At 40.9% G+C, this 23,376-nt stretch overlaps 1 protein-coding gene across 1 annotated transcript in view; it reads left to right on the top strand.

Annotated features, from left to right (window-relative positions):
- Positions 1-22,361, top strand: part of RYR2 (ryanodine receptor 2) — a 445,869-nt gene extending 423,508 nt beyond the window's left edge. The window contains 8 exon segments of the mRNA XM_034663566.1: positions 2,464-2,524; positions 6,367-6,513; positions 8,656-8,790; positions 17,022-17,178; positions 18,654-18,718; positions 20,412-20,512; positions 21,459-21,510; positions 22,245-22,361. Coding sequence (XP_034519457.1) covers positions 2,464-2,524; positions 6,367-6,513; positions 8,656-8,790; positions 17,022-17,178; positions 18,654-18,718; positions 20,412-20,512; positions 21,459-21,510; positions 22,245-22,340 — 814 coding nt within the window. The 3' untranslated portion in view covers positions 22,341-22,361.
- The last annotated feature ends 1,015 nt before the right edge of the window (positions 22,362-23,376 follow it).

The following is a 23,376-nucleotide window of genomic DNA, read 5'->3' as shown; positions in this document are numbered from 1 at the left end:
GGGCTGCCTCTTAGTTTTTTTGACTGTTTCCTTGGCTGTGCAGAGCTTTTTATCCTGATAAAGTCCCATACGTTCATTTTATCTTTTGTTTCTCTTGCCTTTGGAGTTGTGTCGTGAAAAAGGTTGCTCTGGCCGATGTCATAGAAGTTGTTGCCTATGTTCTCCTCTAGAATTTTGATGGATTCCTGTTTCACATTGAGGTCTTTCATCCATTTGGAGTTTATTTTTGTGTATGGTGTGAGAGAGTGGTCAAATTTTATTCTTTTGCATGTAGCTGTCCAATTTTCCCAGCACCATTTATTGAAGAGACTGTCTTTTTTCCACCGGAAGCTTTTTCCTGCTTTATCAAAGATTAGTTGCCCAAAGAGCCGAGGGTCCATTTCTGGGTTCTCTATTCTGTTCCATTGGTCGATGTGTCTGTTTTTGTGCCAGAACCATGCTGTCTTTGTGATCACAGCTTTGTAGTACAGCTCGAAATCCGGCATTGTGATGCCCCCAGCTTTGTTTTTCCTTTTCAACATGATCTTTCTAAATGTTTTAAATAAACACTGCCTGTAACTCTTTCCTAGTTGTGGACATTATTTACTAGATCTGTATTCTTCTAATTTTATTATCCATATTTAAAGCCTGCATCTTCTTCATTTCATTTGTGTCTTTATGCGGACTCATATCCCAAAACCATCTAGCAAAACTCCTCCACCTCTGGCTTATAGTTTCCCCGAGGTTAAATGCTTGCCCTGGCTGGCCTAGATCAACTATGACCCGTCCCTCGGGGTGGGTCAGCCGCAACCCAACAGCAGTACTTCATGGAGTTGATAGCACACGTGTCATCCTAGTGTTTGACAGGGATGAAAAATAAAAAGTGTTTTAAATAAAGTAAGAAACTGCCATACGACATTCAGGCATCCTGACAGAAATACTTCTGTTGTTTTAGATTGCTCTCGTGGAAAATAATCATGCTCTCAAGCATTTTACCGCATTGTTTATTTTTTCTCCATCTTTTTCATTATTTAAGAAGACGTAGTCTTATATTGAAACCTATTATAAATATTTATGGAACTTTTATTTGTTTTTGAGGGTTCAGTAACTGCTGTTCTTTATTAAGTATCTAAACTTGTCCTTAGAATTTTTTTTTTAATGTTATGTTAGTTACCATTCATGGAACTTTTAAAAAACATTCTTTAGTAGGGGCGCTTGGGTGCCTCAGCTGGTTGAGCATCAGACTCTTGGTTTTGGCTCAAGTCATGATCTCAGGGTTGTGGGATCGAGCCCCGTGTAGGGCTCCACACTCAGCAGGAAGTCTGCTTGAGATACTCTCTCCTTCTGCCCCTCCCCCCAATAAATTTTTTAAAAATCTTTATTAAAAAAATTTTCTTTAGTAATAAAATTGATTCTAGCTCAAAGATAATTTTATTTCCTTAAAATAAAAAGTCCTGGGCTAAGGTGAATTAAAACTTAACCTTTGGGGGTGAAGTCTCCTAAGAAGTCAGTTTTGATTAGCGGTGATTGATCCTAGCACTTATAATTTAAGATTGGCCTTCTTAAAAGAAATGACTAAAGAAGTAATCAACGTCTAGAGAAGCCCTTTTGAAAATAATACTGATATTATATTGTGTTATATCAGTTACCTGGAATATTGGAAAAGCTAACAAAGTTGTAATTTTTGGCCCGCAGATCAGTGGGAAGTTCTGAAAAAAATGAAAATTAGAAAGTATGTTTTAATACATGTATATTTAATCTGCAAAGATCATGAATATTTATGCTAAGATGTATTCATTCAATATGTATTTACTGAGAGACATTCCATGTATGACATAATGTGCTTGGTGGGCTCGGGAGTTCACAGACTAGGGAGAAAGGCACAAATGTTCATACATAGATATCTATACACCCACAACCACAGAACAAGTGGGAAATCATAGTAAGTCTAAGTCTACAAGGTGAATCCCTTCTTGGGTAGAGAATGCTTTTGAAAATAAAAAGAAATGCAAACAAGATGAAAAAGCCCTTTCATTGGCAAATTAAGTATAGTTGTAAAATGAATGTGCCTGTTTATGCAAGTTTTTATTAGTGTAAGTAAAAATTATTTTGTTGGAATGCATTTACCATCTATAATGAAAGCTAGTGAGGACACTTGATGCACTCATGCTGGTTAATTTGGCAGAGTTTTCAGGAATCACTCTTACATAAGAAGTGAGTTTACCTTAAATTTGATGTAGGACTAGAAAGGACTATTCTTAAATCTTGAAGTTGAAGGTGGTGTTGCTTTGTTTTGTTTTGTTTTCCAAGATCCATCTGAAAAGGCATGACAAAACCCTGGAACACATCATCCACCCGGGAAGGAACTAATTTCCTGACATGGTTGCCAGTCTCATCCCATGGAAGGAATGTCGGCAGGCTCTTGCAAGCCTCTGTCTCTGTTTCACGTGCCTATCTACAAATTCTTCTTTTTTGTCTTTCCAGACTGAACTCTATCGACGTAAAGTATCAGATGTGGAAACTAGGAGTCGTCTTCACTGACAACGTAAGCCCTCTTTGGTTTCCACAATGTCTACTGCACTCACTTTAGATGAGTTGGCTGGGCTTCTGCAGATGGACCCACAGTTCCTTAAGAAAGTTAATCAAACACCAATTCATTTAATATACATCATTACTTGACAATGACCAGGGAAACATATGATTAATTAAGCCAATCTCTCATTCCATTTCTTTCAGTAGCCAAAAGATTAACATGAAAATGTATTTATACAAGAAAAATTTGAAACTGAGTTGCAAATTCATGTGTATTTTCATTTAGGTTTTATTTTTTTTTTTTTATGTTTTTTTCTTTTTCTTTTTTTTTTTTTCATTTAGGTTTTAGTTGGGCAAGGGCATACTTCAAAGTTTTCTAGAGGTTAAAACAAAAGTTCTAAATAAATAAAAATTTTAAAACATTAGTTGTGATAAATTTAAGTTTCCTCCAATTGAGTACATTAAATTATTATATTTTTTGTTCTTGATTGATCTTTCTTTTCTCAAAGAGCCTACGAGCCTATGAACTAAACATAGAACCCGAAGAGCCTATGAGCCTATGAACTAAACATAGAAACCAAGTATATGTCCAAATATAAGGAAAAAAACCACCTAGCACTAAAAGCCACCAGCTGTCAGCTCAGACAGTCCCATTTTACTACCCTAACTTGCTCAATAGCTTGATATTTTTGACTTTTAGAATTTTCAGTTTAAAAAACTGTTACTATCACTTGTTTTTATTGTCCCATTTGCTGTCTATGGGAAGTTGCTGGAGACAGTCATGAAACTCTGATGGATGGATCAACTACAAATCTTTGCTGTTGGGTCTCAGCTCATCTCCCAATGACTCATAATCCTCTTACCATCCTCCCTCACCTCCCTATGAAGGGGAGCGTAGGAACACACCCAGAGGCTTAGCCCTAGACCTTCCACTGTTCTTGCCTCTGTGCTTTCTCCCTTGGATGTCTCATTTAGTCTCAAAATGTCACTATAATTAGCACTGACTTTTATAGTGAATGTTAGTTCTACTCTCCTAAAGGCCCATGACAGCTCCCAAATTCTCCTGCCTCTATCTCCACCCCTACCACACCCAGCCATGAGCCTAGAACTCTGGATCTCTTAGAGAACTCTCCAAAGAGCTCAAAAACAAGTCTTGTAAGTATCCTTCAGAGCTGTAAACTGTTATCTTATTAACTAATTTCTCATCTAATAATGGAAGCAACTCCCTTGAGTAAAAAGGAGACCTCCTCATCTCCAGCACTGGTGTTTTCCATTCAAGTAGCCCTGCCATCTTGGCCTCTGTCTGCGAAGGTCAATCCTCCTTGACCTCCTCATATGTCATAGTACTTGCTTCGTGCCCAATATTCACCTTGCCATGCAGTTTTCTTGTCCTCCAGAGAATTGGGGCATGGACAGACTTCTTCAGACTTCTTCCTGATATATTATTATATCATTCATCCTCCTACAGTTTCACGGCTTCTGTTTGGCCAGTCACCGCTCAACATGTCTTCAGTCTTCAGTAGTGTAGTTTCTGTCTGAAACACAGCTGGGGTTACCAGATGTAGCAGTACATGATTCCTAGTTAAATTTAAATTTCAGATAAATAAATGTAGACACTTTTATATTTATATCCCAAATACTGCATGGGACATACTTAATCTCAAAATTATTTATTCTTGGGGCACCTGGCTGGCCGTCAGTGGAGCAAGTGACTCTTGATCTTGAGGTTGTAGATTTGAGCCCCACATTGGTCCAGGAGATTACTTAAAAATAAAATCATCTCTCTCTTAATTAAATGAATAAAATCTTAAAAATGGGGGGGGCACCTGGGTGGCTCAGTCGGTTAAAAATAAAATCTTTAAAAATAAATAAATAAATAATAAAAACAAGTTCTTCTTTATGTGATGTTTCACTGTAACTGGGCAGCCTGTGTTTTTATTTGCTGAATCTGGATGTCTAAGCAGAATCCCTGTGTAGTCTACACACATACCCTTGGCTCAGTTTATCACCCGTATTAGGTTCCTTACCCATCTTATGCCTACAAACTTGTCCTTTCTCCTCACCCTTTGCCTTTCTTAATAGCCTGCTAGATGTGTCCATCCAGATGCCCTGTGACAAATGTATCCTCCCCTCTCCTTCCCACTAAATGCAGTCCCCATCCACCATTTTCTCTTTCTCTCAGTATTTTGTTGTTCTTGTTACCTACATTCAAATGACCAGCTTGAACTCCTCCTTTTCCTCTCCTACCAATATATACACTTAATTATGTGCCTAATCGGATTGTCATTCTGTCCTCTGTGATTCCCCCTTCTGCCCTGGTCAATTCTGCTGCTAGTCATGGCTCTCATAACCTTGCCAACCTGTGGGGTCAGCCAGTGGTGTCCTAATGTAATGGCTCTGCCACTTACACCTTCTTTTAGGAAGGAGCTTGACCTGAGTTAGCTCACTTTCCTTATTTGTAAATTTGGGGCTAAAATTGCCTGCTTATCAGGGGTCTTGCTAGAATAAAACGAGAGACTGTATGTGCAAATATATGGGGCCATGACCAGCACTTGGCAGGCATGCCAAACACTTTCATTAGATGCTTTTCATACACCATTATTCTGTACGATACTCCAGGGGCTCTCATGGGCCAAAAGATGTGCCCACATCCCTTCACGTGGCCTTGAGGCCTTCCAGCCCTGCTATACATGTCCAGAGTCATCTTCTGAAACAGAAACTCTCAAACCAAATTGTCATTCTTGAGCGAGCACATTCTGCATAGTCTTATCTCAGTGTCTGTTTTCAAATACTGTTTTCTTTTTTTCAGCCTGATTTCTAACTTCAGCCACAAGCTGCCCATAAAAACTCTGTACCACTTCAGCCCCCTCTGACTTGTTTTTGTTCTGAGACTGAAGATATATTTTAGTCAAAATGAAGGTTTCCACCCCTTCCCAAAATAGGCATCTCTCGACCCCACTGACAAAACATGCCTTTTGCCCAAGAGACTCTAATCCAGAAGTGAGCATGATCACAGTATCTTTTCTTCTACTTTATTCATTCCCCTCCCCTCAAAAAGCATATACATTTTCTAGCCTCTGTAAAGTTAATCCTGTATGTTGATTGTAATCAAAATTTCTACAGTTCGTACCAACTGTATTATTAAGTTTATTATAGCCTTCAGTGACATTAAATAGTGTTTGCATTTTTCTCCTCAACTTGCTTTGGCTCATGTAAAGGGAGATGCTTGGTTAAGACACCACATATAATCTCTTATAACTAGTAGGTCTCTACAAACACTGATTTAGTGAGTAAGTAAATAAAAAATGAAAGAGCAAAGGAAAAGACGAAGGGAACATCTATTGGTTCTTTGGTTGACTGTAGGGCAGGGGCTACCAGCGGGGGCAGTTTTGTCCCCCAAGTGACATTTGGCAATGTCCGGGGACATATTTGGTGGCCATAGCTAGGGAGAAGGGAGCTACTGGCATCTGGCGAGTAGAGACCAGGGTTGCTACTAACTATCCCACAATGCCCCGGACGGCGCCCACAACAAAGAATTATCCAGTGTAAACTGTCAGCAGCACTGAGGTAGAGATACTTTGCTACCAAATATTAAGTCAATAAAATTTTCTCTGTGGCAAGATTTGCAAGAACACTCTCTCTGATATAAAGGAGAGAATGACATTGAACCTCTCAGAACAAACTAAAGAAAAATAAAATACACAAACCGATGTAACTAATTAGAATGCTATAAATGTATAGACTAAGAAGGTAAAGTAAATGAAGTGATTATGGTAGAATGAAATCAGAATAGCTTTTGACGATAGTCACTCATTCTATCTTCTGATATGCTTCCCTCCTGTTTTGTCTTCTCAGTCCTTCCTCTACCTGGCCTGGTATATGACTATGTCCGTTCTTGGACACTATAACAACTTTTTTTTTGCTGCTCATCTTCTTGACATTGCTATGGGATTCAAGACGCTAAGAACCATCTTGTCATCGGTAACTCACAATGGCAAGCAGGTAAAAGTTGATCTTTTTTCCTTCCTGCAAAAACCAAAAAACCCAACAAATAGTTAACCCAAATAAACCCAACCTCCGATGGCAATGTACAGTTGTAAAGATTTTTTTTGAATGGAGGATCTGCATTTTTTTCTTTTATAAACCATGAGGATTATTAGTTGAAGAATCCCCTAAACCCACATTCAAGTCATGGCTTGACTGATTCGCTGAGTGACCTTGGATCACTTACTCATTGAACATTTTTAAATCTCTACTCATTTTGTAAGATGAATACAATAAAAGTACCTGCCTTTTAGGTTTTGGGGAAAATTAAATAAAAACATAAATGTGGAGGTGTTAGCACAGGCCCTGGCACATACTAAACACCCCAGGAAATAATTTTTTCCCAATATGATATTCGCTCCATTTGATACTATAGGGAACCAAAATGTAGCATCCTGAGGCACTCACTGTAATAGTAATAAAACACGAGATGCCTCGTTCTTAATTTAATGTAATATTTCAAAAGTGGGTATCTGGGTATTCTTTTCTCCACTTTTAAATTGGGCAGAAAAAATAATATTGTTTCATACTTGACAGGGTCATACTTAGAGTACTTACATAATGGGTTAGTTCCAGATAATCAATTTATGTTTTAATGGAGCCCAATTGTAATGTGAAAACTTTCATTATTAATAAACTTACCATAGAGGCATGTAGTAATTGATTCATTCTCTATCAAGTGTCCACTGGGAAGTAACACATTCTTTGTCAGTTATTTGGCTTAACAGAGTCCTCTTCCAGAATTGTATAATCCAGTATAAATCCACGGCCCTGTGAAAACTGGAACTGTGTCCACTGTTAAATTCACATGATTTCACAGTTAAATTTTCATGACCTTTAGTTTCCTAAATTTCAACACATTATTCTTACATATGTCTCTTTAGTTTCTGAATGTATGACATTAGCAAAAAAGTGTTACTATGCTTATTCATTTACAGTATTGAATTCCTAATATATTTTAAAAACTGGAGATGCTGTGTCTATTGTGTATTTTCACACAAAAGTTTTGGCACTAGTTTCAATTAACTTCTAAAATTTTGTTGTGATTATTCCTTTTTTTTTTCCTTGAGCTATCAGTTTTTCATTTGCAGAAATCTAGACAGCTTCATAGTCCTTCTAGGTAAAACATGCAGAAATTCACACTGAGGGGCGCCTGGGTGGCACAGTCGTTGAGCGTCTGCCTGCGTGATCCCAGCGTTCTGGGATCGAGCCCCACATCAGGCTCCTCCGCTGTGGGCCTGCTTCTTCCTCTCCCACTCCCCTGCTGTGTTCCCTCTCTCGCTGGCTGTCTCTCTGTCACATAAATAAATAAAATCTTTAAAAAAAAGAAAAAGAAATTCACAGTGACATTGTACTTAATTTGTAGAAGTGAATTAAGCCTTCTATTCAGATAACATGTTTTCTCCAAATAATTATAAAGTGATTTTTTAAAAGATTTTATTTATTTATTGACAGAGAGAGAGACAGCCAGTGAGAGAGGGAACACAAGCAGGGGGAGTGGGAGAGGAAGAAGCAGGCTCCCAGCGGAGCAGGGAGCCGAATGCAGGGCTCAATCCCAGGACTCCGGGATCATGCCCTGAGCCAAAGGCAGACGCTTAACAACTGGGCCACCCAGGCACCCCTATGAAGTGATTTTTGAACAACTTAATGTATGCTGCCACAGTCCAGAACATAGGGATTCGTTGTAGTCAGAGCAAGGAGACAGAAAAAAGAACGCATTTTGGTCTATTTAGAGTTTCTGTGATAAAACCTGAAATATATTTTCACCAAGTTGGTGAAAGTCATGTTTTCAACACATGCATGCTATGATCAATTTGGATGTAAAAGTAAATCAGAGTTTATTCCTATTGTAGCTGTAGTATGCATTTACTAGCCAATTAAGTAGGCAAGTTGTGCATGAAATAGTCTGAAAACTTGATAAAATGAAGAGAATATGAAAATAAATTTCCCCCAAGAAAGGTATGGAATGAGGTATGGATTCCATTACTTTCCAGTCAACAAATCCAGCTATGTGCTCATAGAATGCTTTCCTCCCACACTAATGTCAGCTATGCCAGTCCTGCATTTCTAATGCATGTTCAATGTCACATTTCTTTCCAGCTTGTATTAACTGTTGGCTTATTAGCTGTTGTCGTATACCTATATACTGTTGTGGCATTCAATTTCTTCCGAAAATTCTACAATAAAAGCGAAGACGGTGACACTCCAGATATGAAATGTGATGACATGCTAACGGTAAGTTCATACACTTGATCTCGTGTGAATGAAAAACTTCTCCTGCTTCTTCAATCTGAGCGGCTGTGTAGTCACTCTTCAGCCACGTGGAAGAGAAAACAGCACGCACAGTAAAAAGTTATGTGGCAAACAAAAAACCGTTTTCAATGTTTATGGAACATAAAGGACCATTGCTACCATTTTTGCACATCTGCTGCACCAAACTGATATGAGTAGATTTCCTACATAAATAACTTAGAATTTGAAGGATTAATATCAGCACTTTAGCTTTAGATTCCAGGACAGCAGGTGAAATTATTTCCTTGGATAATATTTTGAAGCCTTAGTGACTTGATCACTTTAATGGTATTAACATTCCTGAAGTCCAGATATTAAGTGACGTCACTTAAGTCCAAAAATATATCTCTTAACTGTTGGTTTTTGCTTTTATATTCAGTATCCTGGCTTGAATTACCTTTTTAGTCTTGGTTTTAAAATCAGTGGATGTGAAAGTTTTCATGTTGCTCTGTCACTGTTCCGTAACCCACCTCTCTGAAAATGGCGAATCATTAAGTTATGCAACATGAGCTCTTACACTGGAAATATTTACCTCTAGCTGAAAGGAGATGAGTCTTCAATGAGCACCAAATCAAAATACCTATAAAATGGGGTTAGTGGGGTAAGAGACTAAAAACATGATAGTAAGATTACTCTAGAAAAAATAAACATCCCAAAAAAGTAGTGAGAGAGAACTAATATTATAAAAACTAATACTTCAGGCATGTTTTGAACTAGAAAATGATAAATCTGTGGGGTAGGATAGAGTCTAGAAATACATTAAGATAAACTTGGAAATTATAAATATGATAAAAGTGGCTTTTGAAATCATGAATGAAAAAGAATTCAATAAATGGTATTGGTATGGATGTGCTTTTGAGGAAATTTGGATAAAAACTGCTACCAGCCTAGTTCTTTAAATAAAAATAAATTCTAAATGAAACAAATATTTTAATGCAAAAAAAGAACAGAATTTGACTTTTGAAATAACAATTTTTAAATGGGAAATGGTATTTCTGAGTATGACATAAAACCTAAGATGCACAGAAGCCTAAAAACTTGCTTTATTTTTTTTTAAAGATTTTATTTATTCGACAAAGATAGAGACAGCCAGGGAGAGAGGGAACACAAGCAGGGGGAGTGGGAGAGGAAGAAGCAGGCTCATAGTGGAAGAGCCTGATATGGGGCTCGATCCTGTAACGCCGGGATCACGTCCTGAGCCGAAGGCAGACGCTTAACTGCTGTGCCACCCAGGCGTCCCCTAAAAACTTACTTTAAAAAGGAATAACTGTAAGCAAAATCTTAAAGACAAATGAGAAACTGGGAAAAATATACTCAACACTATAACAAAGGGCCAGTGTCCTTAATTTACTGAGTCCTTATCACATCACTAGGAAATAAACAAGCCAATAGAAAAATAAACAGACTATGTCTAGACAACACGTGGTAAAATTCAATCAGCTTATAAATTGGGAAAATGCTTACCCTCTATTGTAATTAAAGAAATGCAAATCAAAACAACTGACTGCCACTTTTTACCTATCAGGTTTGCAAAATGTTTAAGTTTGTTAATACCCACAGTTGTTAAATTGATGGGAAAACTGGCACTTTCATGAACAGTTGTTGGGAATTTAAATTGACACTAATTTTAGAGAAATTTTGCAATATCTCTCACATTTTTAAATTGTACTTACCCTTTGCCTTGTCAGTTCCACTGCTAGTATTGATTCAAATGTTTATTTACAAATATGCTCCCGTATGTTCAAGGATACTCGCTGTTATCACAAACTGGAAATAATCTAAATTATCAAGAGTCCCAATTAAGTCAATTATGGCAAATCCATACAATGGAAAAGTAGGTAGGTATTTAAAAATTATATGGATCTGCACATGTTGATATAGAAAAGCATACAAATTGCATTTAAGTTGGGGGGGAAGCAGATCTTGAACAGTATTATGATAAGATCCTAATTGTGTGTACACACACACACACGCACACACTAGAATGTACATATTAGATATGCTATAATATGGATACAGCGTTTCTGGAAGGATACGTAGGAAACTTAACAAGGGTTCCTATAGGGAGTAGGGCCATAGATTAAGCAGAAAGTAAACTTACACAGTAAGACACTGGTCATTGGTAGCATAACACCCACCAGAGTCGCTAACACGCAACACTTTACAATCAGTAAGGAAGTATTTTAGAGATCCTTCACCTCCTCTTCTGGGAGCTGCTTTTAATATTCACCTTGCCTTCCCTCCCTGAGGACCCTGAAGACTAGGGGTAGCAGCTGGCTAGAGGCAGGGAGGGGATCAGAAGGCTGGAGGAGGTGGCAAGGCACAAAAGAAACTCAGGAAGTACTAATAGCAGGCTGTTGTGTCTCCATTGATGCCAGGGAGATTCATTTTTAGTCCAGGAGAACCCCCTCCCACCCCATCCCCTGTGGATCTAAATCTCAAAGTCCACACTCCTTGGTCCAAAGGTTTACTGAGGTCATGCATTCTCAGAGGGTATGGTCCTCATGCATTGCTGAAGAATGCTGGAAAGGTGGGATGACTTCAGGTAGTGGCATTGAAGGGCCTGTCTTAGGGAGTAGGAACAGTGTGGCTTCATCCCCCTGCCTCCTACCACACTGGGACCCCTGCAATATCCTGGTCTCTCCTTCTAATGTCATGAGTCAGATTTGACCTGTTAATTATCCTAATGGTATCCTTGGATGACTACTTTTTGAATATCACTCTATGTATTTCCATTGCTTTTGTAAATTTTGCCAATGTATATATTATGAGAAGAATCCAAGCATGATTTGAACAAGAGGTGGGTTAGAAAGACAGCTAGCTGCCTTTACCAATTGCATGGGGCGTGAATGGAAAAGGCAGACAAATTTGCCTCGCTATAGGATGAGGAAATAAAGCTTCCTGAAATTTTCAACTATGGGCTCAGGACTGAGCCTGGATTCTGCCTCAGTGGAAGGGATTTCTGCCCTTACCAGTGAGACTACCTACCACCAGCTCTGTTGTGCGTGTTTGTATCTCTAGGCGTAATGACAAGTTTTCTGTCTTGCCTTTGGCTGGGGCGAGGTTGGGGACATCACAAGGATACCTCTTAGATGTGTTTTCTTGCAAAATTAGACTCAGTGCCAAGATACAAACATCTCAGCTGCCAGCTCTGTCACAACTGTGTATGGCTGTCGAGCGGGCCAGCCACACAGGAGGCTGCGTACCGTTGCACATGCCCGCATCTAGCTGATTGTTCTTAAAAACTATCGCATCAGAGGCCACATTGCCTAGATTTCCCTTACAGTGTTAGGTCTCAAAATGCCTTTTAATTTGCCTCTTACTGATACTTGTGTAGCGAGGTTTGAACAAGCTAACAACATGTAAAACGTAACTGATTGCTTATGGTAGTGCTTGTCAGAAGTCATGGCTTAGCAAAACCAAGTAGCTAGCAAGACAGAAGGATGGAGTAGGAGGTGGTCAGGTTTGATTTCTTTCATGAACTTCTCAAAAGAGAATCCTTCCTTTATATCCGTCTCCAGCATTTAGTCTTCACGGAGGGAAGCCTAGTATTGTTTGCTTGAGATAGGTTTTCTTCACTCTTGCCCTACTTTCTGGGCATCATGCTGAGCTTCCACTGCCTTTGTTATTTCTGGTTGTTTCTTAGTATTGTAGGAACATTTTAGGTTTTCACCGGGTCCTTGTTCACCTGCCAGTGTTTCAAACCTAACAGCAGGTGGCGCTGTAGCTGCAGTTTTCCAGGCTAGCTAATGATGCTTCAGACTTGGCTGGCCTCCTCCCTCTCTCTCCTCCTTTCCTTCCTCCCCTCCTCTCTCTCTTCCTTCTTTCCTTCCTCCCCTCCTCTCTCTCTTTCTTCTTTCCTTTCTTCTTTCTTTTCTTTCTCTACTTATTTATTTAGGATCATGGTGTTTTGAGCCTGAGAATCTAACTAAGCCAGCGGTATCTGAAAAGAATTTGAACCTCCTCTCGAAGAACTTAGGAGAAGAAAGTGAAAAATGATCCAAAGTTCCAAAGTCCTGGGCAGAAAGATGATTGTAGCTAGACAGCCAGGGAGACCGACGTGCCATATATAAAGACATTCATCTCAAAAGGGATGGTTCTCAACCTCCAATGCATAGACCATTCACCAGGGCAGCCGTTTATGAATCCACAGGTCAGTGAGGCCACCCCCAGATCCCTTGAGTCAGAAACTGCAGGGAAGGTGTCAAGACCTGTGTATTTGGTGGCGGGGGGGGCAAAAAAACCCAAAAAACTTTCCAGGTGGTTGAGATAACATGGCACTCCTAGGGAAGTAACCAGCTTAGATGATTGTTCTTTTTTTTTTTTTTCAAGATTTATTTATTTATGAGAATGAGAGTGTGCCAGGGAGCAGGGGGAGCCGGAGGAACAGGAGGAGGGGCGGAGGGAGACAAACCCCATGCTGAGTGGGGAGCCCTATGCAGGGCTCAATCCCACGACCCTGAGATCATGACCTAAGCCAAAATCGAGTCGGACGCTGAACCGACTGAGCCATCCGGGCGCCCGCATTCCAAATCACTTATTTTACTCTCCCAACAAGTAATCTGTCTCTGTCTCTATCTCTGCCCCCCCACCCCTTTTCTCTTTGGTCAGGATAAAGATCTTATAAAGATCTTCACCAATCGACCAGAAACTGTTCCTCCTCCGTTTTCCTAATGCTGTCGTAAACAGTGCTTAACCCCGACATGAGTCCATTGAGATGAGTGACTGGGGGAGAAGCCACAGAATAGTAAATTTTGAGAATTAACAACTATTTCCAGCATCTGTAGTGCCAGGCACCTTGCTTCCTTGTGACTCAGATTCTCCTGGAATGTCTCCTGGAATGACTTCTTTCCATTCTCTACCTCTGACAATCAGGTTGGAGCTGATTTTGTGAAAAGGAAGCTGAACAAGAGGTTTTCCATTTTCCAGAGCAGAATGATAACCTGATGGCCCCCTGCTCACAGTGTTTACCACACTATCTCATACTCCAGCGCAGCAGCCATCTACCTACTATTTCTGGGGATAACCAGGTAGTGAAGGTTAAGGTTGGTAAAATAAGCATCAAAATCCCCAGGTGAACCATGCATTTTATTCTTTTAAAATATAGTATCTTATTAAGCCTAAATAATCAAATCCATAAGACTACCTATCTTTTCTACGTGGCCATAAGTCTATTATTGAAATATGGTGGAATCCCTTTTTCGGCATCAGAGTTGCCACAGAATCAAGGTGAGCAGAGAGACAGGGATATTGCTGGGAGAGGCTAGATGACTGAGATCTGAAAATCTTAGAACAGTTAACAGTAGACATTTACTTTGGTAATTCAGCCTCATTTCCATGGTCTTGTCTCCAGTGTGCATGTCTAGAAAGTAAAAGTGAATCATTCTCTTGAGGACAGACTCATATTAACCAGGCTCCTAAGAGTGAGATGTATGAGTCAGAATACCAACATCCTACTCATTAAGAGTTTGTGCCACACATCAACACAAACTCTATGTTGGGAGCCAGGTTATACTCCAGAGTCTTGGTTAGCAAGATTTAGCAAAAGGAAGGAGCTAGATGATCTTAGTCCCCTACATGTCAAAGAAGCAGGACTTGAAGAGCTAGGACATTCCAGAACCTGGATGGGGAGTTGCAGTGATACACTGTTGGCCCAACATGGATATAGTATGAGTGTGGGAGCCAGAGGGCCAGAACTGGATATGGAGAAGTGCCAGACCAGAGCCAGGCAGCGTGTCAGAACTGAGTCCAGTCCAGAGAGGGGATTGCAAACAAAGGTAAGTATGGTGAAGCCAGGAAAGGATGGCCTACGTTCACTAAGTGAGGAGCAGGCAGCTGTAATAATTATCTATGTCCCGTGGCCACGACTGAGCACACATGAAGACAGATCTGGAGAAAAACATACAACCCGATCTTTTTCTTAATAAAAAGAAATGCTTATGGTAAAAATAATCCTAACAGTATGCAGGAGTATACAGTGAAAATAAAATTTCCTTTTCCTACAGATCCACTGTTCTGAGTTTCAAGCACTGTTTTAGACACACAGCTATTGGAAATTAATGCAGTGTCCCAAGAGATATTGTTTTAAGTGACTGTCTTCAAAATTTTACTCCAGAGTTTGGTTCAGTATGGGGTACCCAGAATCCCAGTGTTTATGCCTCTAGGAGATCCAGGTGCATAGTTTGGTTTAGGCACCATTGGGCTCACTGGGCTCCAGAGAATGACTTTCTGGGCCTCTCTGCAAGAGGGACCGCATACCTGAGCTCCAGAACAGTTCTGCAGGGCGGGGGGAGGGGGAACAGTAGCAGAGCTGCCTTGTGATACTCTGTTCATTGTGTGCCAGGCTGACAAACTTCCTTTCTGAGTGATCTGATCTTTTTTTAAATTCTGTTCATTAAATTCCAGGCGTCTGACCCAGGAAACCTTTTATCTGTATCTATCATGATTAGCTGTTGAACTATGAGCATTTTGGTGTTCCCTTGCTGCCGGTCCCATACTTGCACCTTGTGCTTTTTAAGGTGATCTGAGAATTTGAGGTTTATGGGTCGAGGCAATGAAGTCTCCATGAGAACACTGATCAGTCATGACTTTCACTCCTCATTCATCCCATAAGTGATTTATAAGTTCCTATCATGTGGTGGACATTCTTTTAGGCACTGATAACAGAGGAGTAACCAAAACAGTTCTTCTTGTAATGAAGCAATCCCATTGGAGTGAGAGAGATCATAAAGCATCCAAAATAGGTAAATTGGAAATACAGGTCTGAAATTCAGGAAGGAGACCCACGGTGTAAATAGAAATGTTTTTAAGTGATTAGCACAGAGATGAGAACTTAAGTATGAACCTGGGCAAGGGAGTGTCCTAACAGAAGAAAGGTCAGAGAACCCAGTGCTCAGGCATTGGTTCATGAAAAGACAGGGAGACAGGCAGAAGTGGCCAAGGAGGCTGAGAAGGAATGGGCAGAAATGTAGAAGAAAACCAGAGGACTGTGATGTCTCCCCAAGAGAAGACACTGTCTCAAGGCCTTTGCCCCTTCATTATGGCAGACAGTGGGTAAATGGGTCTTGCACTGGTGGGGGACATCGGTTGGGTAAATCAACGTGTCTGGAACAGTTCAAGAAGGTGTCATGGAGGAAGGATTATTAACTGAGGGTCGAAGGGATGAAAGGAATGGGATGAGAATGGGAATGATTTTTCAAGAAAAGGAGAGTGTGCAAGCCAAGATCTAGACTTGGGGATAGTGTCAGAGGGGCGTGGGTAGGGGGCAGGGTGGTGTTTGGGGGCATGACTGATCAGCAGAGAGGGGTGAAATGTTGCTAAATCTGAGGCCCTGAATGAAGATAAACTACGGTGCTTTCAGCCACTGGCTCTCAACTGTTGAGATTTTGCCCCCCGGGGGACAACTGGCAATGCCTGCAGACATTTTCGGTTATCCGCGGGATGGGTGCAACTGGCATTGAGGGGTAGAGGCCAGGGATCCTTCTAAAATATCCTCGATGCACAGGACAGACCCCACACAAAGAATGATCTAGCCCAGAATGTCAACAGTGCTGATGCGGAGAACCCCCCCCTTTTCTGCAGCGGGCACTTGGAGCTGTACTTATTATTGCTTGCTTTACTGTTTCACACTCCAAACCATGAGCTGTTATTACCTCACTGCCTCTCCCCTCTGTCTTTCTTCATTATTCTTCACATTCGAGTAGCAAAATTTCAGCATCATATCCCATACATGACGGATGAGGGGTATCCGGTCTGTTTTTTTCTCGCTTCATTTCTGAGATTCCATCTTCTTATGCTTTTACTTCCTCCCTCCTATGTCTGTTATGCTGAAACATGAACAGGGCAATTAAACATAGTTTTGCGGACTTTAATGTGATCTTCATAGGGTTACCTTGTGCCAGATGCTCGTCAGGTACTTCTCATTCTCCGCAAACTGTGACAGAAGGTGCTAAGCAGAGTGCACAGTGCAGAGTTTCGTTTAAAAGGCAGCAGAGTGTAAGAGCCAAGTGTTCGCGTCACAATCACAGATCCTGAAACAAAAAGAGGCGACGCAGAATGCAGGATTCTCACCGGTTCCAGAGTGAGGATCAGGAACTAGAGGGAGAATCTTCACTTTGTGGAATGTGAGAACAGGCAGTGCTCCTCCGAGAAGTGACCATTTCTCTCTTTTCCAGTGCTATATGTTCCACATGTATGTCGGGGTGCGTGCCGGAGGGGGCATCGGTGATGAAATCGAAGACCCGGCAGGCGACGAATATGAGATCTATCGAATTATCTTTGACATCACCTTCTTCTTCTTTGTGATTGTCATTCTCTTGGCCATAATACAAGGTGAGCCCTGTCTTCACTGACGTGCAAGAGATCCTAGAATCTGAGCCACCTGTTGTTTAAGCTCGTATTAAGGTAGGGAAGAAGGTCAAGTCCTCTCCGGAAAATCCAAATAGAACTTCTTCTTTCAGGATTTCTTCATTTGAAATCTGTAGAAGGAAAATCAAAGAAGCATGGGATGCTGGTGTAGGGGAAGATGGATACAGGTTTCTTTGGACTCTTTTCCCAGAACCTGATGGAAAGAGCACTTTCCTCAGTTTGACTGCCTTGCCACTTACTGACTTTACAACGTTGGGTGGGTGAGCCATGTAACTCCTTTGGGTCTGTCGAATGGAAATTATATAAATCTCTAAGACATTGTATTACTGAAAATTTGTTTTTCTTTTAAAGAAGTGATGTATATACAAGTACCCAGCACCTTACCTGATGCACAATGAGTGCCTCCTCAGTGACCCGAAGCCTACCACTGTCAGATATGTTCTATGTGCCTGGCACACGCATTAACTCAGTGTACCCTCATGTGTCCTGTGACAATGGTGGTGGTGTTTATATTTGGAGAAACTGAACCATAAGAAGTCTAAGTAACCTGGCTGAAGTGCACAGTTAAGTGTCAGGGCTGGAATCCAAACCCAGGGTATCTGGACCCAGAGCTCCGACTTAAAACCAGAGTCCATATTGACCCACCAGTTCTTCCCTTTACTACAAGGACACTTGGAATGTGCTGTTTTTCTCCCTCAGAAAAAAATCACTCTTCTTTTCCTGCTCATCCTTTGATCCTGGCTTGAATTAAATGTCTACACACGTGGTATTATCCTCTACGTTCTACAGGCACAAAAACGGAACTTTTTTTTCAGTAAAGTACATGAACAAGTTTAAAGGATTCATAATCCATCCTCTGTGGCTTTACTGAGTGTGACAGTGATGTCTTTTTGTACGAGAGCAAACTTGCAAATCCCTCGGAAGAAGAGGTGCAGCCATGAGTCAGAGGAAGAGGGTCTGAGGGGAAACAGTGCGGGGCGGTTAGTGCCTGGTGACACGGTTAATAACGCGAGGGCAAGTTCGTCAGGACCTTGTGAAAAGAATGATTTGAGGCACGTTCCTCAGTTAATATGGTAATGTTTGATTTCCAAATTGGTACCTGAAAATCTCCTTAGTAGAGTTTTCTGCGCTTTCCAACCAGAAATCACAATTACTCTTTCTCAGAGTAAAGGGGCAGGAAACCTACCCTCTGTATGGGTAACAGAAGGTTTTTTCTGCTCTGTCCCTTCATTTTGAAACCCCCTCCTGCCCCCAAAGAGAGAATGCTGCCACCCTAGGAGGACTATGGGGTGTGTGCTCACAAGTTTTTCCACGTCCTGAGCATTTCCGGGCATGGCTGTACATTCTTCCTTTCCTTGAAAGGATGAGCTGAGGGGCTGTGAATTTAATTATTTTTCTCTGGTTGATAACGATTAGAGTGTGTTTTTATTGCACCCTAGGTTTAATTATTGATGCTTTCGGAGAACTGAGAGATCAGCAGGAGCAAGTCAAAGAAGACATGGAGGTGAGTCTTTCCGTGTCTGGCTCAGCTTTGTTGCCATGGGCACTCGTTTTCCCTCCTGTCTTTATCCAAGGATCATGAATGTGGGAGAAAGGAGGAGGACATAAGTGACATGTGACTGCCTTGGCCTGTTTCCAATCCGGGCAATACATACCACCAGCCAGTGTGCCAGGTGGGAACCGTGGCAGGCTCTGGCTGCATGCAAACTAATATGGCCCCATCCACCCCTCAAGGAGCAGGAGAACCACCCCTTCAAAATGCTGGATTCACTGACAAATAAGTACACAGGCAATTGCAGAGCAGTACATTGAACCCTTTATAATAACTCAAAGCAGAACTTTATAGGATAACTTAGAGGCTGTGGAAAATCAGAAATGGGTTTTAAGCAGGGTGGTGGGCTTTACATTTTACAGAGATAACTGCGGTTTAAAACCTGGGGAGTACATTAGCAACTGGTCGGATCAGGGGCAGGGAAGCGGGCTGCGAGCAGTTTTTCAGCAAGAGATTATGCGGCTCCTGCTGAAGAAATGCCCTGAAGATGTAGGAACCAGATGGAGTTGGCGTGAGAAGTGGGTGATTGGCCAGATGTAGAGGATAAGGGGTTTGGAGCAAGCAGAGAGGATACTCGGATTTCCAGCATGAACTACCAGACAGATGGTGGCTCAGTTACCCCCAGAGTAACTGCGAGAGGTAACACAGAGGAGGGGCAGGCTCAGGGGTGAGCTGTTAAGTATGTACCCATTTAGTTAAGACATCCAGTGCTGTAAAGACTTATTGCTGAATGTGGCCTATAGCTGCCCGCAGTTGTTGATCGATAAGGCAGAGAGAATTTAATAAATTAATCATCTCAAGTCGAGGTCCTAGAATCTATGGCATCGTAAACATGCCTTCAGTGGTATTAAATAGTTTCTAATTTGCAAGGAAGAGGGACACCTGGAGCCACATGAGGGCCACAGTGATTAAAGTCACTCGAGTCGATACATACGAAATTCTGATAAAACCGAAAGCCTGCTTCTCCGTGGGTTTTGTGTGCCAGTCCTGCGGATGGCAGACCGAAGCAGGTGCTGCTCTAAGAGATACGCAGAGAACAAGCAGGGAGCAGAAAGAGCAGCACCCCATCCCTAGAGTAGAAAGTTACCCCAGTACCTGTTCACCGGTTAATTCTGTACCTAGCACGGTGCCTGGCACACAGCAGACCCTCTATCAGTCATGGATTGAACACCCCACAGCTTGGTATTTGATTTGGCCCTTTCCGAATGGGAGTCATTGTACCTTTCTCCCCTTGGTCATCAGACTTTATCCAGGTAGGTACCAAGATTGTGGTCTCAGTTGAGGACACACTGAGTCCTGCCTACATGACTTCAATCAACGTGCTGGACAAGAGTGATCGCTAAGTGTGGACATTCTCACTTAGGCTGGAGAAAATAAGGAAATGATAGCGCCTCACAGCCATCATTATTCTGTGCGCTTAGTTCTCCACCTGCTACTTGTTGCTGGTACTTGTGTCCTTTAAGCCTCCAGCAAGATACAGTTGAGGCAACAGTTACATTAATATTCATGTGCTTGGCACAGCCTTCCCTCATGAAGTTATACAAATATCGAGTAAACCAAACAGCTGCCCCTACATGGTGGGTTTTGTGTTCCTTTGTTTTGCTTTTTGAAATCTGGCATTTTAATATTTCCCTTTGTCTTCTAGACCAAATGCTTCATCTGTGGGATAGGCAACGATTACTTCGACACAGTGCCACATGGCTTTGAAACCCACACTTTACAGGAACACAACCTGGCCAATTACCTGTGAGTGTGCCTGTCTCAGACTCTTCAGCCTCTCGCTGTCTCACCAGTGCCCCCTTCTCAGCACTCCTGAGAAGAAGAGAGATATGGCTTCCTTTTCCTTATATGATGAGCTCAGGCTTTGAGAGAAAGACCCACAGCTAGTGTTTCCCTCGTCCCCAAGAGGAGGTTCACATAAGAAAAGAACTTGCAGCCCTTTGTGTGAATACCTTCTAGAACATGAAATGGAAAAATGGAAAAGAAGTGGAATGCACACTCAGCCTCTCAGAGAGCATTGGCCATGTTTCCCATTTCCAGTAGGAAGATTCCAGCTGCTTCCTAGAGATCTATGAATCTCCATTTTTCTTTTCTGAGGACCTACAGATCTCTTGAGACACCATTATCTCTTTAGGCACTATATTTTAACATGGTTAAAAGTTGTGTTTTTTTTAATACATAGAAATCTGGCTATTGTTTATGACCAGCCCAAACTGCAGTTCAGTTTAACTGCAGTTAAACTAAGAGATATAACTCTTAGTTTTTAGCCCAATTTTAATATCAAACAGAAGACATGCGGAGTAGCACTGTAGCAAAAGAAAAAAAAAAAAGTGGGCTTTGGAATTCACAGCTGTGGGGCATTTGGCAAGTTATTTAAACTTTTGATCCCTGGTTTTCTAAGTGGAGATTGTGATTCCTAGCCCATGAGGAATAGATGCGGATCCCGCTGAAGGTGGGATCTGGCACCAAGCCTGGCAGATAGCTGTTCCCAAGAGGTGTAACGTGATCTGTGCAGACACTTTAGCTCCTTTGAAAAAATACTTTTAAAAAAGTTTAAGCTTTTGGTTCCCATGGCATTTTTTTTTTGATCCATTTCTTTGCCCTGCTGACAGCTTGTAGCCCGATCAGAAGTATCTGTGTATGCTGACATTTCCATTCCATCCATCTCTGATTAGTCTCTCTGTATCTTTAGGTTTTTTCTGATGTATCTCATAAACAAAGATGAAACAGAGCACACAGGACAGGTAGGTAAAGAGTGACCATATACCACCTTCTGAAAGAAGTGATGAGAACCCATACACAGTGGCAATACGTGTACATGAAACATGAAGAGTTGGAATTACTTTCAGATATTAGTCCTAATATCTTAATAAAAATTCCTCTTATCCTGGATGAGTGTGCAAAGATCCCCTTTGTAGAAAAAGTGAAATTGTAAGTTCATATAAAAAACTTAAGCTTTTATTAGCTGAACATGCTGAGTTTGGGTTTTGCTAAGTATAATGTCCTTGACTGCTTAATCAGATAGCAGATGATTTCAGGTGAACTTCAACCCACAGTATTAGGGTCAGTTAAAAATAATTGTGTATGAAATGTCTAAGGTTCTCCTTAAGTATTTGAAATTCTTCCTCTGCAGGTATTTGCCTCCAGTTGTTAATAGTTTGAAGGTTACAATTAATAGTAATATCTTTAAAAGAACTCTTAAAATCATATACCACAAATAGGTTTTTAAATCATTATATTATGGTCCAGATGAAAATTGATTATTATTAATAGCATTAAGTGAGGTCTGGTATGGTTAGGAACTCTCTAAATGAATATGGGCTTCTCCAATCATGTAAATTATGTGTAATTACACAGTTACCTAGATATTTGATATATAGATGCAACAAATTTATGTTTCTTTCTGTCGTCTGTTTTGTGGTAATGCACAGATTTTGGGGAAGGACCTGATGTTAATACATTTCCTTTACTTTTCCAGGAATCTTACGTCTGGAAGATGTATCAAGAAAGGTGCTGGGAATTTTTCCCAGCAGGGGACTGTTTCCGGAAACAGTATGAGGACCAGCTAAATTAGACTCAGACTCAGATTACTTCTGAAAAACAAAACATACATATTCGCTCTTTCTGTCTGTCTCGGTCTCTCTCTCTCTCTCTGCTCTCTTGGAAACATCTTGCTGAATCTGTGAATTGCCAGCATTCTATGCTTTCTGGGAGCAGTGAACTGTTTCTGAAGACCTGACTGTGCTTTTCCCCCCACCTTGTGTATTTTCTTTGAGAACAAAGACTGAAGAATAACCTAAATTCATACACAGACAAACTAGGAACTCTGGAAAGAACACAGTTTCGAACACTTGCAATCATAACACCAACAGACTGATTCCTTCCGAGACTCCTGAAAGTCCCTTTGAGCTATGGGACAGTCACAGAGAAGCGTGACAGCCACACTCATCCGGCCTCTTTATTTCACCATCCTGAAAGGAACTCTCTAATGGTCACAGAGCACTGTAGCACTTAAGAGATTGCCGTGGACACCAGTTACGAAGGGAAATAGTGCCTTACTATATGTGGGTTGAGCTATGCAGAAGATATGTGCATGAAAAAACATCTTTATTTTCTTTATGTCGATCTTTTTTTTTTTTTCCTTAGATTGATTTTGTGGGTTTTTTTTTCTTTATTCTTTTCTTTGGTGGGGGAGGGTAAGAAAAGCAGTTTGTGTGCACCTTTTTAAAAAAAGACGGGTGGCCTGTCCTGAGAGGAGGCTCTTCTCATTCGCTAAATTCACATTTACCCTCCCCATGTGCTCCTGCTCTTATTTTGGTAATGCTCTGATGCAACATTGCAACTTTATGAAATCTTTGTATGAAAACAAAAAGACTGCAAAAAAATATACTTTCAAAAGAAATAATTCATTGCATGTTTATTATGCAAGTTTAAAAGAACAAAGGAAACCTCCAGAAGCAAGTTGATCAACGTGAGAGAACTTTCATGATAATTATATTCATAGTAATAAAGTGTTGTGGGCTTAATTGTATATTTGGAGCCAGTGTCATCCACCAACAATGTGATACATTATGAACTTGACAGTAGTTTTGGGTTTTTCTCTTTCTTTT

Source organism: Ailuropoda melanoleuca, chromosome 6 (genome assembly GCF_002007445.2).
Source record: "Ailuropoda melanoleuca isolate Jingjing chromosome 6, ASM200744v2, whole genome shotgun sequence".
Classification (NCBI taxonomy): Eukaryota; Metazoa; Chordata; class Mammalia; order Carnivora; family Ursidae; genus Ailuropoda; species Ailuropoda melanoleuca.
This window is presented reverse-complemented; position numbering and strand designations above follow the sequence as displayed.